Genomic DNA, 19,098 nt, shown 5'->3' on the forward strand with positions numbered 1-19,098 from the left:
CATCCACACAAAACTGCCTTACATCATTTCTCAAAAGGAAAGAGAAAAAACATCCTCCCCCATATCTAACAAATCTTAAGTATTCCTCTGAGGATTCAGAGTTTTATCTACTGAGGAACTCATTTTATGTAAATATATCTACGTAAGCATTAGTCTGCCGTAGTCATCCAAACTCCCCATATAGTCAATGAAAAGGGCAACTGTAAATGGCAGTTTGGTCTATGTTAAGACAGGTAATGTGAATTATGTTCTGTCACCATTTTCTCTCTACTGACTGGGGAAGGAGCCATTAGACCAGGTGCTTAGTGTTTGCATGGTGAAATTTAGGTTTTGTGAATCAGATCAAAGGAATTTAACACAGATCTCTTAACTCTTGATCACCTGAATGTTTCAAATACATTCTGTGTGTTAGCACAGAACAACAATTAGCAGAAAAGTGAAGTTGCAAGTTAGATACTATCTAATAAAATCTTGTTATTTCTTCACAAACAATAAATTTCCCATATAGCAACTTTTCTTGTGATACTTCCTTTATTCTTAACCAGATTTTAAAATATTTTATTCATGGTTTATGTCCAATTTCTTGTTTGTACCTTATTTTATTATTAGAGATGAACATTCATGTTTGTTTTTAAATTGCAATATAAAAGAATTTGAGTCTAACCAAATGGAGCATATTTAAATACTACATTACCATATTTTCTAGTGGAATGTACTGTCAGTTTTTTGGTCCACATAAAATAAATATTACATTAAAGGAGATGGTTTTATATGCATAGTTATTTTTATTACCAGAAACAACTCTGCTTTTATGCTTCTGTGTATTCTCTTTGCCTTTCTGTGTCTTCATTAGTTGTGATTTAGAAATGAAATATTGCATGTTATAATCCAGGAATATTAGAAGATACATCAGGAGCAGGTGAACATGTGTATTATTTAATCTACAGCATATTGCCTGATTTTTTTTGTTGAAATATAAAGTAGATAATGAAGAACACTATTTCAAAATCTGGCAGGTCTACCATATTTATTGTAAAGGACCTGTGTTTGATCACAAAACATAAACTTGGATATTTTGTCAAAATAATTATACCTATATTTGTTATTCATAGCTATACATATCCTAGGACTTTAAACCACTCTCTATTATGTTTTCTTTTTAATAATTCTCTCATAAAATGTCCATTTTAAAACTTAAAAGGTTTTTCATCCTGGAATCAATTTTAGCATACATTTAAAAACATCAACAAAAATAAGAGATAGCAAAGCAAGGTATGAAAAGTATGACATTAATTTGTAGAAAGAAGCAACATATTCTCTAAGATCATTTTATTAAAAACACGTTTTTCTTTGCATTAAAAACTGAAGCAACATTATTCAAGGCTCATGTACTCTAGCAGTGTAAGTTCCTTCTGAAGTTGGTAGTTGAAGTCCTTTTCCTGTTCTAGCAGACAGAAATGAGATATGTTAGTTTTCTCTTTTAATATTGAGAAAATCTAAACAAGTAGCTTGTCTTGGATGCTTATTTTTTACAGCGCTAGAACTTGGATAAGATGAATTCTGCCATGTAGATTACAGAGATAAATGGAAGGGAAACCATTGGCTTTTGATATGCTGCTGCTGAAATAGCAGTATAGTACAGCTGATGCAAAAAACAAACAAACAAAAAAAAGTTAATTGTATACTCTTACAATGGCTGGAATCGTGTGAGTGTCTGTCCAAAAGCATCTGCCAAATTTAGTATAAACATAAAAATGAATAATTTTGTAGAAAATCACCATGACTATCTGTGCTTTCACATCAAGGTTTCTGTTTCCTAGTCTTCGCAGGCACAGAGGTGAGGTTCACTGGTTGGTAGTTCTCCAGATCCTCCTTTCTACCCTATTAAGAAATGGGAGTGATGTTTCCCTTTTTCCAGTCACCAGAGACTTCACCTGACTGGCCTGACTTTTCAATGGAGAGAGGCTTGGCAACTACTTTAGACGGTTCCCTCAGGACCCTGGGGTGCATGTCATTAGGCCCCATAGACTTGTACCTGTTCAGTTTCATCAGGTGGTCTCGAACCTGCTCTTTGTTTACAGAAGGAGGGATTTTGCTCCCCCAGCCCTCACCTAGAGGTTCAGGGATTTGTGAGATTTGGGAAGCCTCACTGGCAATGAAGACTGAGGCAAAGAAGTAGATATGAACATAGATACAAACATGAAACCTACAACCACAAGTCACCAATGTGTAACTCTAAAAAGTGCATTTCACAGAAGTGTTCTTTTTGTACAAAACTCAATTAACTTTCTTACCTTATCTTAAAAAAAATGAGACTAAGTAAATTATAAATATTTTTTTTCAAACTATTCTTGGGGATATATTTTTAATTTTCTGGGCAATTCATGAATAGGTATTTAGTGAAATCATAATTTAGTTTTATTAATTTTTGTAAGGAAATTTCTGCTTTTGAATTTCTGGGCACCGGTCTCCTCCACCTTCTTATGAACTGATTGTTCATACTTGCAATCTTGTCACTGTGTAATTCAACTGAAGAAAAAAATATTCATGTTTTAACTTCATCTACTTACTGATTTTTGTATTTTAATGAATTATACGGTAAAGTTTTTGATAATGTTTATAATAACTTTTTAATAATAAGAATGATTGTCACCACTCAGTGGTGATGGGCAACTTTAGTATTTGATGACTCTAAAAGATTATGACAAGGACTTCCCTCTTGGTATGACAAAAACCAGAAGTTTCTTCACTTCTTTTTCTAAATGTCTTTCTGAAATTAAATAAGACTAACTGAAATCAGTAGGAGTGCTTTCAAGCTTTACTTATGATAGTCAAATAATTTGTCTTAAGACTAGAACAGATCATATAACCTGTGATTATGTTTTGAAATAATTTTCATTTCATTGTAATAGGTCATAAAGCTTGCTTTTGAAGAGTTTGAACTGGAAAGAGGATATGATACCCTCACTGTTGGAGATGCTGGGAAAGTTGGTGATACCAGGACAGTGTTGTATGTGTAAGTACAGAACTTCAACAGTTTTCCTTGGGAATTTGTTGTTATATGTTGCTCATTCTGTATTATGAGATGTAGAATCATAGAATGGCTTGGGTTAGAAGGGACCTTAAAGGTCATCTAATTCCAACCCCCCTGCCATGGGACGCCTCCCACTAGACCAGGTTGCTGAAAACCCCATCCCACGTGGCCTTAAACACTTACACAACTTCTCTGGACAACCCATAGCAGTTCCTCACCACCCTCATAATAAAGAACTTCTTCCTAATGTCTGATCTAAGTCTCCTCTCTTTTAGTTTAGAGCCATTACCCCTCGTCCTATTGTTACCTATGTCAGGGGTGTTGGAACCAGATGATCTTTGAGGTCCCTTCCAACCCAAGCCATTCTATGATTACAGTCCCTGACAAAGAGTCCTTCCCCAGCTTTTCTGCAGGCCCCTCTAGGTATTGGAAGGTTGCTATAAGGATATATATATATATCTGTTTAACTTCATAATTTTAATTTATGTAATATATTTATATAATGTAAGCTAATATAATGCATATTTAATGTAAGCTTTAAATTCAAACACTGTCAAAGAAAATGGTTCATTACAAAATTCCCATCAGACCTGTAGAAATATCATTATGGACAGACCAAAATGTTACAGACCTAATATTAATGACCAAATACTGTAGAGAACTCAAGAGATAGGATTTTTTTAAAGCAAATAAAATTGTTTGTAGTATCTGAATAACTTTAATTGTATATAACAAGTGATTAAAAAAAAGTCTGTAGTAATTCACATATTTGATTATGCTTGAATGAACATTGGAAACTGGCTAATTCAGGACAGTAAACAGGAGCTTTAAAAAAAAGATGGTAAGGAGAAAATTTAGGGAGTTGATAAATAGCTATATAAAAATGATTTGTTCTTGTACAAGCTTTCTATAGTGTCTAAACTCTAAACCATTAGCAATTATCTCATATGTGTAACCTCATAGCTGTGCCAGTGTAACTAGATGGGAATAGGAAGGCATACCCACGTTTAAAAAGGAGAAAAAATAAAAATCAAAGTTTATTGACTATTTAGCTCAAGTTTAATTTCTGGAAGAGATTGGAAAAATAATTAGAAAAAGTGTTTTAAATACATGTAAAATAACACTGAGATGGACAGATTTCAGTTTATTAAAACTATCTAGTTCTAGGATTTATAGTAAACATCTCAGAAAATCTTATCTTCAACAGCTTAATTAATTAATGGAGGACATTCCTGTGCATTTTATGAATTTTAACAATTGCTTCATCTGTAAGTGTAGCTTGTTGAAAAATTAGCAATATTATTTTATGATATATGCATGCTGAGATGGTTAGCTCTAGAAATAGAGTAATAGAACTTACTGAAAATTAATCTAAGTATATTTAAGCTATTAAGTTCTGACTACAGTTGTTTATTATATTTAACAGAGTCTGGCTAGGAACTAATTACTACCCTTAGAGCTAATTCAATAGTGGTAATCATGTATGAGGTCAAGATTATCAATCAAGATTTTTCCTGCCATTGTTTTGTGGTCTTAAGTTCTTGTTAATTAAAATACCACTTTGCTTTAGAAAGTCTGCTTTACTTTGAAATGATTTTCTTTATTTTTTTTTCTTGCAGTATTTCCATTAAAACTTAATTTCCTTTTTGGAACAGTTTCCCTTAAATCATGAATCTTTATATAGATAGATAGATAGATAGATAGATAGATAGATAGATACACACGTATATATGTATAAAAGTTTCCTTCTTTTCCTTGATACAGAGAAGAAATAGCAAACCCTTCTGCTTATGTCAACTGCTTGAATCCACTAACAGTACATGAGAAAGAGATTTTATTTTTTTAAAATAAATTCTGATCTTTTTCTTCTTTTCCAACATAATTTGGAAACTTATTTGGGGCTTGGAAAACAATCATCATTAGTTACTTTTTTTAGCAAACGAATGGAAAACAGATCTTTTTATACATCTCATACACTATTGAATCTGACTTTCTGTTAACTTTTATTTCATATTCCTTAAAAAAAAAAATCTTGTTTCTGAATCATTAAAAATATGTAAAATTTAGGAGAGAAAGAAGGTGTTGTTTTTGTTGCTGTTGGTTTTTTTTTGTTGTTGTTTGTTTGTTTATACTCTCTAGGAGTTTCTCCCTTGATGAAAAAAAAAACTTTGTCTTTATGAAAGCTGGCTTCTCATACCCTCTGAGTCTGTTTAGAGTACTGAGAAGCTTTGACTTCATTAGTTGTATCAATTGCCACAACATTTTTAACTTCTTTCATATAGAGATAATCTATGATTGTGTATTCCCATACTGAATTGTGTTTGGTACTGCCACCCTGTTTGAATGGTGTCCAAGTCTCCGTTCCTGAGCTTGCTAAACTGTCTTCAGATGGTTATGGACTGAGACAAACTAAATCTGCAACGGCATGTATTGTCAGATGCATCAGCATTATTATAATAATAGTCTACCCTATTTTGCCATCCTCCTAGTTGAAGAAAGTAGTCCTATGTATAGAGCTATTCTTAGGAACACCCTAATAAAATACAACTTTAAACAAGACAAAACCATTCTGGTCTTTATTGATTTCTGCCCTTTTTTTTCTTTCCTGTTCGTAGTCCAGGATTCACAGATTATGAGGAAATAAGTAATGCGAAAAGTTTATTCAATTAAGGTTTTAGTATCTATACATTGTTTTATTGCTTTCCCTCTTTTTGTACAAGAGCCTTCTTTTTATCCCAATTTTGGAACAAAAAGTTAATTTCTTAATACCCTTCAGAAGAATGGGTAAGATTCTTTAAGCATTCAGAAGAAAGGGACTTAAAGAAGGAAGGGTGTATTTCAGTAAATCTGAGTAATGTAACAAAATATGTTAGATATGAGTTGTACATCTCCTTGTTCACAGCCTTTCTGGATGGGATTCTAGGTTTAAGACAGAGGGGATTTCCAATAGCTTGCCTCACTCTTCAGTTCTTACCTTGCCTTCTGTTTAGCCTCTCCGCTTTTCTTATGTCTCTGCTTCTAAATTGCAATAATATTGACATCTGGTCAGTGGTGTTTAAATATTTTTGTGGAGGATGATTTTAAATATGAGTTTATGTTCACTTTTCAACTTTTTTCTTTAGAAATTCTGCAGCTGGGCCACCTTCTTTCAGTTTGCACAGTATTATTTTACTTATCGTGTGTATTATTTTTTTTATCATAGTCAAGGCTGAGAGTTGGATGACAGACAGAGGTTGCAGTATGTGACTCATTTGAGCAAAATAGTCTGCTGAAACAAAAGGGATTAAGTCATTGTTAATTCATTACATCAACTACAGTTGCTGCCGTACTTCTGGTTCCTATACCAAAAGCTTTCAATACATAAAACTTTACCCGGAGCACAATACAGATGTTCACTTGTGGTTTTTGGTTTGTTTGTTTCTGCATCTGATATCAGCTTTGACAGAGATATTCTACTACACTTTTCAAGTTTGAATTTTGCCTCTACCTTTTAAAAAAATTTATCACCAAGATCTGAACAGTTGTTCATATGCAGTATTTATAACCTGATTGCATGTGGTAGGCATTTTTCACTATTAAGAGATGAAGTAATCCATAAGGATTTTGGTTTTCTTAATCATTTCATTGAAACTCATCTTTTTGCATTAAGATGGCCATGCCTCCACCACTGTGAGGGTGGTGAGGCACTGGAACAGGTTGCCCAGAGAAGCTGTGGATGCCCCATCTCTGGAGGTGTTCAAGACCAGGTTGGATGAGGCCCTGGGCAGCCTGGTCTAGTGGAAGGTATCCCTGCCCATGGCAGGGGGGTTGGAACTAGGTAATCTAGGTCTGTTCAGCCCTGAGAAAAGAAGACTGAGGGGGGATCTTATCAATGTTTATAAATACCTTAAGTATATATAACCTCTATCTATTAACCTCTTTTCAGTGGTTTGTGGGGACAGGACAAGGGGTAATGGCCACAAAATGGAGCACAGGAAGTTCCGCACCAACATGCGAAAGAACTTCTTCACGGTGAGGGTGATGGAGCACTGGAACAGGCTGCTCAGGGAGGTTGTGGAGTCTCCTTCTCTGGAGATATTCAAGGCCCATCTGGATGCCTACCTGGGCAGTCTGCTCTAGGGAACCTGCTTTGGCAGGGGGGTTGGACCCAATGATCTCTTGAGCTCCTTTCCAACCCCTACAATTCTGTGATTCTGTGATCTTTAAGGTCTCTTCCAACCTAGAATCATAGAATCATTCCAGCTGGAAAAGACCTCTAAGATCATCTAGTCCAAACTTTAACCAAGCACTGAAGTCCACCAGTATACCATACCACTAAGTTCTACATCTGCACGTTTCATGAAGACCTCCAGGGCTGGTGACTCAACCACTTCCCTGGGCAGCCTACTCTGATGCCACACAACCCTTTCAGTAAAGAATTTTCTCCTAATTTCCAACCTGAATCTCCCCTGGCACAACTTGAGGCCATTTCCCCTTGTCTTATCACCTGGTGCTTGAGAGAAAACCCAGTCCCCACCTTGCCTCCTTTAAGGTAATTGCACAGTGTGATAAGTTCTCCCCAAGCCTCCTTTTCTCTAGGCTAAACAACCCCAGTTCCCTCAACCTCTCCCCATAAGACCAGTTTTTTAGACCCCTCACCATCTTCCTTGCCCTTCTCTGGACATACTCCAGCACTCTTGTAGTGAGGGGCCCCAAAACAATCTCAGTATTCAAGGTGCAGCCTCACCAGAGCTGAGCACAGGAGGACAATCATTTCCCTAGTCCTGCTGGCCATGCTATTTCTGATACATGCCAGGATGCCGTTGGCTTTCTTGGCCACCTGAGCGTAATGCTGGCTCATATTCAACTGGCTATTGACCAATACCTCCAAGTCCCTTTCCTCCAGGCAGCTTTCCAGACACTCTGCCCCAAGCCTGTAGCATTGCATGGGGTTGTTTTGCCCCAGGAGCAGACCTGGCACTTAGCCTTGTTGAATTTCATACAGTTGGCCTTGACCCATCGGTCCAGCCTATACAGATCCTTCTGCAGAGCCCTCCTAGCCTCGAGCAGGTTAACAACCTAAGTCTTTATGTGATTCTGTGTCAGAATTGTAGGTGTATACAGATTATCACTGATAAATTCTTTAAGTTTTATGGTGTGATTCACCATCTTGTCTGCTATATGTTGCATTGAAACATATATACCTGTACATACCTATCACCATTGTCATATGAGAAATAGCATTTTACATTTAAATTTAAGAAATCATTATATGCTATTTGAATTTGATCAAATTGGTTTTAGCAAGTTCTCGTGGACACGTGCTCTGTAAGGCAGGCAAACTAACTTCCCTTATTTTTAAAAAGCATGGAAAAAAAACAAAAAACAATACAAATCTAAACAAGAGAACACAATTTATCTCACACAGTCCTTCACTTCTCTAATAGCTAATTACTTAATGAAATATTTAGGTTTCTTAGTTTTATTAAAAGTGTTTAATCATTGTTAATTCAAATAGTCATTTTTTCTAAGACTTCATATTGTTCTAATCTGCATAGAACAGCTAATTTTATCATAAAATAACTGATCAGTACATGAGAGTGATATATTGTGAACAGGCCTAAATATTATATTTTAAATACGTTATTTATTTATCTGTAATATATGCCTCAGTAAATGACTTTGCAATGTATCCTACATGCAGCCTCACTGGATCTAGTGTTCCTGATCTTATTGTAAGCATGAGCAACCAGATGTGGCTTCATTTACAATCTGATGACAGCATTGGCTCACCAGGATTCAAAGCTGTTTATCAAGGTATGAACGAAAGTAACCGTTTTAAACTTATGTTGTAACTTTCTTCATTACATCCCCCAAAAATCTACTTCAAATATTCATTTAGTGTTTTCACAGATTTACAGTTTTGTTATTGTCTCTGTTCTGTTGTTGATTAACGGATAATGGAGCTAAATGGATTTGCAAATACCCACAGAAAAACTAAAAAGGATCAGAAGTAAAAATGGAATTTAGTGTTCTAATGCTTTTTGCATGAAGGTCAATACAAAATACAGATTTCTATCATCTTTGAAAAATCTAAAATGTTACATGCTGCTAACCTGTGTAATTCTTTATATTAGATACTATTTGAAAAGTATGGTTAGTTTTGACTTTATTCAGGTAGTGACAAAACTGAAGTTTCATGCTTCAGTGAAAATCTTCACAGACCTAAGTCAAAATCAGCATGGAACAAAATCAACAGAACAGATATATATGATTGCAGAAATTAAGGAATACTTTAATTTAACAACAACAACAAAAGTGATTTAAAGTGTCCTACCCTCATTTGTGTTTCTTCAGCCTCAAAGAAATTAGAAACTTTTCAAGATAAACATAATTGGTTTTTTCTTCATTGTAAGTTTCAAGAGGATACATTTTCGGGTTGATTCATTTGAGTAAAAAATACTTGTTGATATGCATGTATGTATTGAAATGCCTTGAATTTTTTTGTTGCTGATTACATTGTACTCTAATGACGAAAAGAGCAAGAGGGGAAAATGTTTCCCAGTGGCTATCCAGGAAAGCAGAGATGGGGTGTTCACACCAGTATCTTTCTACAGACGGTCTGTCCATTGAAGCAGGTGGTGGTGATGACAGGGTGATATTTTCACCATTCTTTTTCCCCAGTACTATATACTTGTTTCGAACTCAAACTCACCACTGATGGTTTCCGTTCATGGAATTGTTGGCAGTATGCTAATTAGGTCATGTTGTATATTCATAGGTTGTTACATTTTTGTGCTCATATTATTGGATAATAATTATTACATTCTGTAGTGTTTTTTTTTGTTTGTTTGTTTTTTTGATGTGAGTTGAAATCTATGAAATAAGTATGAAGAGAAGGAGAAAGAAGGGGTAATACTCACGACAGTGACAATCACTTCTGATGAGAATCCACCAAAAAACTATTGGGATTTGCAGGTTCATGGCCGTGAGAATAAAAACATTAGAACAACAAGGAAAAAGTACCATCACAGGGGCACACAGAGGGTCTTGAAGAACTGTCACTGTTGCTTAAGTAAAGTGTTACAGAGTTGAGAGAAAAAAACAGATGCAGGCTTGTAACATTACTATGTCTAAGACTTTAAGGTATCACATCATGGTATGATCAAGGATCATGCTGCAACACGTTCAGCATATGCAGTTATACAGCTCAAGTATGTAGTATTGCCTAAGGACAAGGACATACTCTTTTATTTAAGTTAATCCCACCCCTTCTCATTCCTTCTTTCACTATTTCATCTTTTTTACTTGCTTAATTTTTAAGGGCTGTGTTTATTCAAACAATGTATTTTCTTTATAGAATCAGTTTTTTGAATTCTATAAAGTGGGAAGTGTGAGTATATAGTGGAAAGAAAGTACTGGTACAAGTTATATGTCTGTCAATTTGCATTTTTTCCTCAACCCAAAATTATGAACTTATCATATCTCTCTGAGAAAAAAAAAAATTAAAATTAAAATTGATCTGCTCCGTTATTTTCTGCTATTGTTAGTCTTCCTGAGATTTCTAATCTAAAGACTTTATTTTTGTATATGTATTTGCCTAATTTAAAAAAATAAATTAATCTTAATTTCCTTTATGGAGTTCAACCTCTAACTCCTGGGGGCTTTTTGAAAACACCTGAAGTATATACACTGTGAAATTTATATTAGTAGTAGCATCCCTATTGTGAAGTATATTGTTATCACTTGGAAAGCCAAAAGCCTTCCAGTCTTGTTATAAAACCATTTGTGTGTTTTTGTAGTTTTGGAAATTAGTTCCAGCATTTTAAAATATGAAACGTTTACAATCTCAGAAATACGGGAAATGTCTTATTTCTAGGTAAATTATAACTTCTTGGTTTTACCAATAACTGTATAACCAATGCTCTCATCTCATCACTTTTATTAGAATTTTCTCTCTCTCTCTCTCTCTCTCTCTTTTTTTTTTAACCACTGTCAATCCTTATATCTGTCTGTGCTCTCAATGTATCTTCTGCTGTTGGACAAGTGTAAAATCTTAAACCTCTGTCATGTCAAAGGATACCTCAATGATTCTGCTTCCTCTTTAACAGTCAAAAAAACTGTCCAGAAATAGAATCTCATTTTAATGATGGGAAAATTAATGGTTTGTGACGTGTGACCTCAAAGTCACTGTCTTTGTGATTGCAGTTAGCTAAGAAGAAAGCAAACTACAGGCTTTGATGGCTGATAAGTGGTCTGTAGAGGCTAAGTAAAGCGTATGCTTCTTGGAGTCTCTTTTTACCCGTTTGAGTTTTGCTCCAATTAGAACATGACTCCTCCTTTCCTACTATTTTTTTACAATTGATTGGCTGAATTTTGGTTCTGTATCTATCACAGTAAAATCAATTACTTTTAATTATTTAATTTTAATTTTAATTATTTTAATCTTAATTAATATTTTAATTATTTTAATTAACATTTAATTGTTTATATTAATATTTAAATATTAAATATTTAAATGTTTACTTTAATATTTATTTATTTAATATTTACAATATGTCATAGACAGCAGTTTATAGAAAATTGTCATATTAGCGGGGCTTTGTCTCACTTTAACTATGAAATTGGTTATGAAATTTTGATTCTTCTACTCACCCATCCCACGTGAGAACGTGCACCTAAAAATGACATGAAATGACCACCGTAAATTAGATGATATGCTTTACAGATTAACTACAGATATGTGTCATTTAAATGGTAAATTTACTAATGTTTACAGTTTACCTAATGGACTAAGGGAATAACATTTCTTTCCATATGCTTATACCTCTTCTTTGGCTCAACTTCAGAAATATCTTACTGTCAGAAATATGTAGTAGTATAAACAACATGCTATCTGTATTCCTGTTTCTCAGATTTCTCTGAGAGATGCAACTCTACACTAGTTGGATCCACAAGAAAGATTTAAGACATAGATGCTCAGGAAATACTTACTAGTAATATTTTTGAATACAGAAGAATAGTATCACTCTATGCAGTAGAATGTGAGCTATGGAAAGCACAGTTGGCAAAATTAATATTGAGATTAGTTTGCTAAACTGACAAAACTGATAAACAGCTTCTGAGTTAGAAATATGACAGTCAGCTTGATATTTATTCTGTAACGTAATTGTCGTGTATTATAAGGACGAAAGTCATTTTAACTATACATAAGTACATTATTTATAAATAAAATGCAGGATGCTACAAACCACTTTGACTTTGTTGTTAAACTTTATAAACCATACTGGAACCATATTAATTTTACTAAACCAAAAATTACTAACTAATATTAAAAAAAAAAAAGGCAACAACAACAACAAAAAATACTGAAGAATATTCTGCACCTAAGGTTACTTTCCTTAAGAAGCTATTTTATAGACAGTATCTGAAAGTCCTTCATTCTCTGTTACAGGTACCTAAACTTCTTAACAGAGTGGTTCAGTAAATTTCTGAAAGAATTCTCTGACGGTATCTACAGTTCCTGTGAAAAGCCCAGGATTTCTTTCTGTCCTAGCAGAAAGGCATGTCGTAATATCATACCTAAGCTTATCAAAGCATCTATACAGACATTCTTTCATGTTCAAACATTTCTTAATACAAATCCAAACAATTTGCCTGTTATGTAGATGAGATAGACAAAGCCATTGACATGCATATCCAGGCCAGGGCATATCATGTTATGCCTTGCAACAATATCACACAATGATGTCAAGTCAAGAAGTTGGTTGGCTCTGTGCACCTTCCTGATAACACCTAGGTCTCAGCCAAAAAAAGGAACTATAAGGTGAAAACTGTGCCTGAGTTTGACATATTTCACTTATGTCACGTGTGCCATAACTAAAAATAGGTGCTCTATGTCTGGTAAGGTCGAGGGTGGATTGTGCAGCAGGCTGATCATTATACCACTTCCATGATTGTACTCCCATCAACTGTACTACACTGATGCAGAAACGGATGCCACAGTCAGCTTGAACTTTTAGACATAAATGCTTTAGAATTTTATTAAGCTCGGGATTTTTCTCCTGCTCAAGCCTATAAACCTGTCAGCCTGATAAAAATATTTTACCTTTTGACTTCCAGACTTTTTGATAACATGTATAACAACATCTGCTGTTTAGAACTCACTTTTTATTCACGCCTTCACATGACTATAAAATAATGAAGTTACTTTATTTGCCTATCCTTTAGTTCCATCAGAGCATTATAAAACGAATCTGGTGACCCAATGATATAATCCTGAGCATTTTAGATAATTTGACGTTATTAAGATATCTGATTTCAGGAAGTATATCAGCCCCTGCAAGCAGCTGAAAATGTCATGTTTACAACATTAATTTGTATTGATGCTCAACTGAGCAGTAAATCTTTAAGCTCTTCATTATGTTGTTGTTAGGAAGAAGATGCTTCTTTCCTCCTGAGACTAGTAGAAAAATACTTTCAAATACATATTTCAGTTGCTCAGATAAATGCCAGCTGTCTTTTTGTGTACAGCTATAGTACTTAGTAAACCTTAAATCTTATCCATTGTAGGTTTTACAAACACACAACTAGCTTAAATAAAATCTGGATTCTTATAAGTGTCATTGCAGTATCAGTAGCGATATAAATCTGTGTTACCTCTTGGAGGAGTGATAAAACACGCTGAAAGCAATTAACAGAATTAGGCTTTTTTAGGACTCTCAGAATTAGATGTGCAGTTGGGGAAACATACAGTGTAATGTTTGGAAAGAAAACACCTTATAAGGTATTCAAAAGGTATTCAAGGAAAACTTTGAGCTTCTTAATTTACTCCACATCTTTTCTTAATTTACTCAATTTTTATTTTTATTTTTTTCTAAGATAATTAACAAGCCAGTTTCAAAATAAGTTTTGACAGTGGAGAATATCTTTGCCTGAGCTTTGTACAGTGCTTGGGGTGTCAGACAGAACTCACTTTCCTATCTAGAAAAGACATATGAACTTGAGGAATATAACATTATAGTGACACGTTGTAATAGGTTGAGTGTATTGAATTTTTATAGGTTAGCAGGTTATAGCAGGTAAGATCAAATTTCCATCTATGCCACTTTCTTTCCCAACAACAGATGTTTAGTGTAGAACATAAATAGGGGTAAGGCTGTAGCACTGCAGAAGTCTTTCTCTCCCTCTGAAATTAAAGAAATAACAAATAAATAAATAAATAGTGTGAGTATGAATTCTTAAGTTAAATACATTTTATACCTTTTCTTCCCTTTTATACTCATTACATAACTCTGCTTCTAACATCCCGTCTTCATCGTCTTTGACACTTGCCTATGTCTTCTACCAAGTCTTCATATCTTTATGCTAATTATGCTCCACAGACATACAATCAATATCTCTTATTTGTCTGAATCTGTTTACAGATTATTGTATAGATGTTCAGTTATAATGCTTAAGCAATGTATTAGTAACGTAACCTTGAAAGTAATTCCATCTTTTTTGCTAATAGTGGAGATTCTCAATCTCCTGTAAAAGAATATGTATGCAGGAAAAAGTGTGGTGTGCTGGCTGATATACCTGTGCATTTTGAATTTTGTCATTTTATTGAAGAGTACCTTTTTTAATGTGCTACAATATTTGAGCTTCAGCATTAAAAAAAAAAAAAAAAGAAGAAAAAAGACGAAGGATAAATCTAAGTACCCTCAATACTTTACATGTGGCTTAACAGTATACAGCATGTATTCTTTCATAACTATATGACATGACTGTGAATGGGAAGCCTTCCTCTCCCTTCCCCTCGAGACAACAGCTGAGTCTGATTTGACATATGTGCATTCATGTTGTTTCAGTGATAGGCTCAACAAGTTAAAACTTACCAGGAGTTGAAAGTCTTTATTTGCCTCTGTGTAAAAATATTACGCATTGCAACAATAACATGTTGTCAGTGAATAAGAGAGAATTGTTGTCTTTTAGTTCAGCCAGTGAAGATTATTCTTTTAGTGAAGCTTCTCTGGAAAGTAGTTTTACATCATAATTAAACACATTCCATGTAGAAAATAGTTCAAACACTTTTATTGTATTGTAGAAAGGAAAATGTTATATAGCTTTTCATTCAGGTTAATTATTCAGTATGCTTGACTTTAACATAAATGTTACTTCCAGATTCTAATTAAAATTTAATTAAAGGTTTACTACAATCAAATTTTAAAAAAACATTAATGTTATATTTTTTGTAAAGGCTAGAAAGCAAAAAAATCTAAAAATAAAGCTGACATTTTCTAAGAAAGAAGATGATGTAAATGAGAGTCAAATGTAAGCATTACCTAATTTTTAGTATTTATTTATTTTATAAATATATGTCTGAGAGCATTGTTCAAACACTTCTTGAACTCCATCAGACTTGGTGCCATGACCACTGCCCTGGGGAACCTGTCCCAGTGCCTGACCACCCTCTCAGTGAAGAACCTTTTCCTGACATCCAGCCTGGACCTCCCCAGTCACGGCTTCATGCCATTCCCTTGGATCTGATTACCGGAGAGTTGGGTTTAGATGGGTCTTTTTCTGTACGATGGGTATGTAGGGAGTCTGAAGTGACTGACTGTGTTTTTGAAAAATAAGTCATAGTCTTCTTAGCAGATATAGCTCATTTAAAAGTTTGATAGAACAACTTCATTATTTTAAGTAAACGGAAATATGCAGTAACTTTATACCACTTAAAACTTCCCCACTTAGCTCACTTTTAAATAGTTGTTTTTGTTATAGAAGATGCCATAGCATTTGCTCCATGACCTTAGCTTTCCACCTACATTACCTGTGATGATAATCCTTTCACTTCTTTACAAGCCAAAATAATTGTAAGAGATTACAAATATGTATAGTGTATTTCAGAACGTGGTGAAATATGCAGAGCATCATGTTAAAATCAACAACTGAGGTTGTTTGTTTGGCGGTCTTAAGCATCCTCCATCATGTATAAAGTTTCTGCAAATGATGGTCTGAAAGAAAGATACATCACAGCTAAACAGCAACAGGTTTTTTTTTTTTTGAGCAATATTATGATAATTTTTATATTATTATTTGATTTTTGTGATAGTTTTCTTTATTTTTTTCACTAGAAGGATCAAGCCCTGAGCCTGTCCTCTATTTAGGAAGTGTTTTGATGCATGACACCTGTGTTCTTGTTTTTAAAATCAACAACTAGATTTCAAATGAGCAGTAAGACAAGCATTCATATTGCTTCCTCAGTGTTGCCACTTATGCTATGTATTATTTTCCTGTTTATATTACTTTAAGAAATCATCCTTTTTGCAGTGGTAACAAATGAATTGCTTAAATGATATGGTAGCTGACACACTTTTGACTCTATTTTTTTCTCTAACATTTACATTTTCTTTAAGTATATCCTCCTGGAGAAATGTATGAATGTGATATTAAAGGTGATGATAGCTTATCAATGAAGCCAATAAACTTATAAAGAAAACATTGTTTTAGAAATCTTGCTAAATATTTAATTTGCCTCTGTAAAGGAAAATGCAATATTATTGCCATTTACTGAAAAACAGAAGGAAAAAAAAAAGCAATTTCCTTGAGGCAAATATTTATCTGGCACAATAAGAAAAAAAAAATACATCTTTCTAAACCATCAAAACTCGAAATATGAATAAACCACTTTGTATTTATGATGCAAATGTCAAAGTTAATCTTGTGCTCTAGGAGTGCTTTGACTGGCACAAGATTTTCTATATGTATATGCATAGTGTCAGCACTTCAGGGTCACCATAAATAATTATTTTTTGTGAAACAGTACAGAATAGTTTAATAAATAAAAATATATTAAGCCTTCATTCTCATGAGATGCTGGTGAAACATGTTTATTTGACAAATTTCCCTAAAAAGAGAACATACACAAAATCTTGTTTATAGTTAAGTCTTCTTGACATCAAGTTTTAAAAAAGTAAAAATACATATTTATGCATTTATAGATATTTAAACTGCATTTCACGTATTAGTTTTGATGTAATACAGAAAGATTCATTTTTATTTCCTATGTAGAATGTACATTATTACCCTTTGATGGATTACTATTAAAGTCACCATTACCTGCATGTTTATTCTTATTCTGCATCTGTAGAAGTATATATTACTTCTGAAATATATAGTATTTCTGAAAATTAATTACAAAGTTTTCCATAATTTCAAAGGGTTTGATTCTTGTTTCATTTCAAAATTTACCCAACATTCTTCATGCTGTGGTTTTCTTATATGTGTATCAGAATACACTGCACACTCCAGAATGAATTCTGAACATTTTCTGTAAAACTTTAAAATCACTTCAACTTGCATTTATTTTTATTAGAAATAAGGGACATATGAGTTTTTCCTCTTTCTATTTAGTGACAAAAATACCCTGTTAATCATTTGATATAGTAAATATTTTTACTGATCCATAACATAACAATTTTTCCAATTCCACAGCCAACAAACAGAGACTATATACTTTTATCACTGGAAATCTATTTTATATTATATGATACACTAAAATCATACATGGCAATATCAGATAAAGAAAAAGTGCTGATTGGCAGGGTAGCCGTCTGCCATAAAAACAAGCAAACAAACAACCTTTAAAATTGGCTCTTTCATGATAATTTTGTGAGAAATAACCTAGGAAACTGCTGATACCTTGTTTGTTAACTATTTGCTGTATGTTATTAACTCGTATATTGTTAAAAAGAAAAAGAAATGATTTATAAGAAGGAAAACAGCTTCACTTGAACATCCCTTATCATGATGATTTTCTATTATGCAGGCAGGGGTTGGCTCAGAGAGAGGGAATGCACAGAGCCAGACGGAGCCTGACACCACAGCAGGGGCAGGGGACCCCTTACGAGAAGAGGGAATAAACAGGGTTTGTTTGTTTGTTTCCCTAAAGAGCCATAAGAGATGACATGGAGTTTGCTGCAACCCAGAAACTACCTTGAGACTGCACTTGTATTTCTAAATAGAATGTAGCTGGGGGCTGTGTTCTTGTGCTGAGGATATATCCATGTAACATGGTCCTGCAGAGGGGTCTTGTTTACCCACAGACAAATCATGTGTGTGAGTATGTTTGTATGCCTCTTGGGGTAGGAGAGAGGTTGTTATTTCAGTGTGTTAATGCATGCTGCATTGCAGGCCATGATTCATGTTTTCGTAGCATGAAACTGAAAGTATGTATCACAATTTGGGATGTGATGAGGCATGTCTGAAGATATAAAGCCTGTGGAGTAGTGCTGAGTGACTAGAGTATAGGAATGAAATTCTAATGCAGTGTTGTCCATACAGTCCACTGGGGAGTGGTCCTTAGTGCTTGCTGTCCCCTGAATCATGTCTCAGAGAATGCCGGTAGGCATCATCAGGAAGCATGATAGAGTTTACGAAGTATGGGTGGTTGGAGCTCCAGTGTTCAAGCTCATTCTTGTTCCTCGCTCTATTTAGTAGTAGAGATTTAGGCAGAGTAGCTGGCCTAAGAACAATCTAGGAAGAAAGCACTTGCACAGCAAGGTCACAGTGGGAAGAGAAAGAATGGTGCACCAACTTTTTCTTTCTTTACACATTTCAAAGAATAGCTCTGTGCTGTCTCTATAAAAACTTTGTTTCTTTTGGTGTTTCTTAGCAAAAAATGCTATGTTTTCAGATATTGTTTATTCAATAACAAGTCTACACGTGTAGTATTATATCAGTACCCAGATTACTTAATACCTCTTGTTTAGTTTCCTAAATAGTTTTTCATATTATTAATTTGTATAACTTTGTTGCAAAATTATTGTTTGTTTTTGTACTTACAGGTATGTTTGTGTGTGTGTGTTTTGTGCGTTAACCTGGTAGGGACAAGGAGAAAGAAAGATTCTCCACTTTTCATTCGAGTAGCCAGATCTGGTGGGACAGTCTTCCCACAGCTGAGATGCAAGCCTTAGGGTCAAAGTGGGGAGAATCGATTTGCTTTGAATCACTGGAGCTGGCAGGCTGGTCTATATGCACAGATGGTGCCTTTACACTCATCCAGTCCATTATTGCTAGGATGCTGGTGTATGATATCGGTG

General features: G+C 34.3%; 1 protein-coding gene across 12 annotated transcripts in view; it reads left to right on the top strand.

Annotated features, from left to right (window-relative positions):
- The window catches only part of CSMD1 (CUB and Sushi multiple domains 1), a 1,150,108-nt gene that overhangs the window by 828,846 nt on the left and 302,164 nt on the right, over positions 1-19,098 (top strand). For all 12 annotated transcript variants that reach the window (XM_080586628.1, XM_080586632.1, XM_080586634.1 and 9 more), the window contains 2 exons: positions 2,913-3,016; positions 8,718-8,830. In XM_080586628.1, the coding sequence (XP_080442754.1) occupies positions 2,913-3,016; positions 8,718-8,830 (217 nt within the window). The remainder of the gene's footprint in view (positions 1-2,912; positions 3,017-8,717; positions 8,831-19,098) is intronic.

The sequence above is a fragment of the Anser brachyrhynchus genome (assembly GCF_964034855.1).
Source record: "Anser brachyrhynchus genome assembly, chromosome: 3".
NCBI classification, from domain to species: domain Eukaryota; kingdom Metazoa; phylum Chordata; class Aves; order Anseriformes; family Anatidae; genus Anser; species Anser brachyrhynchus.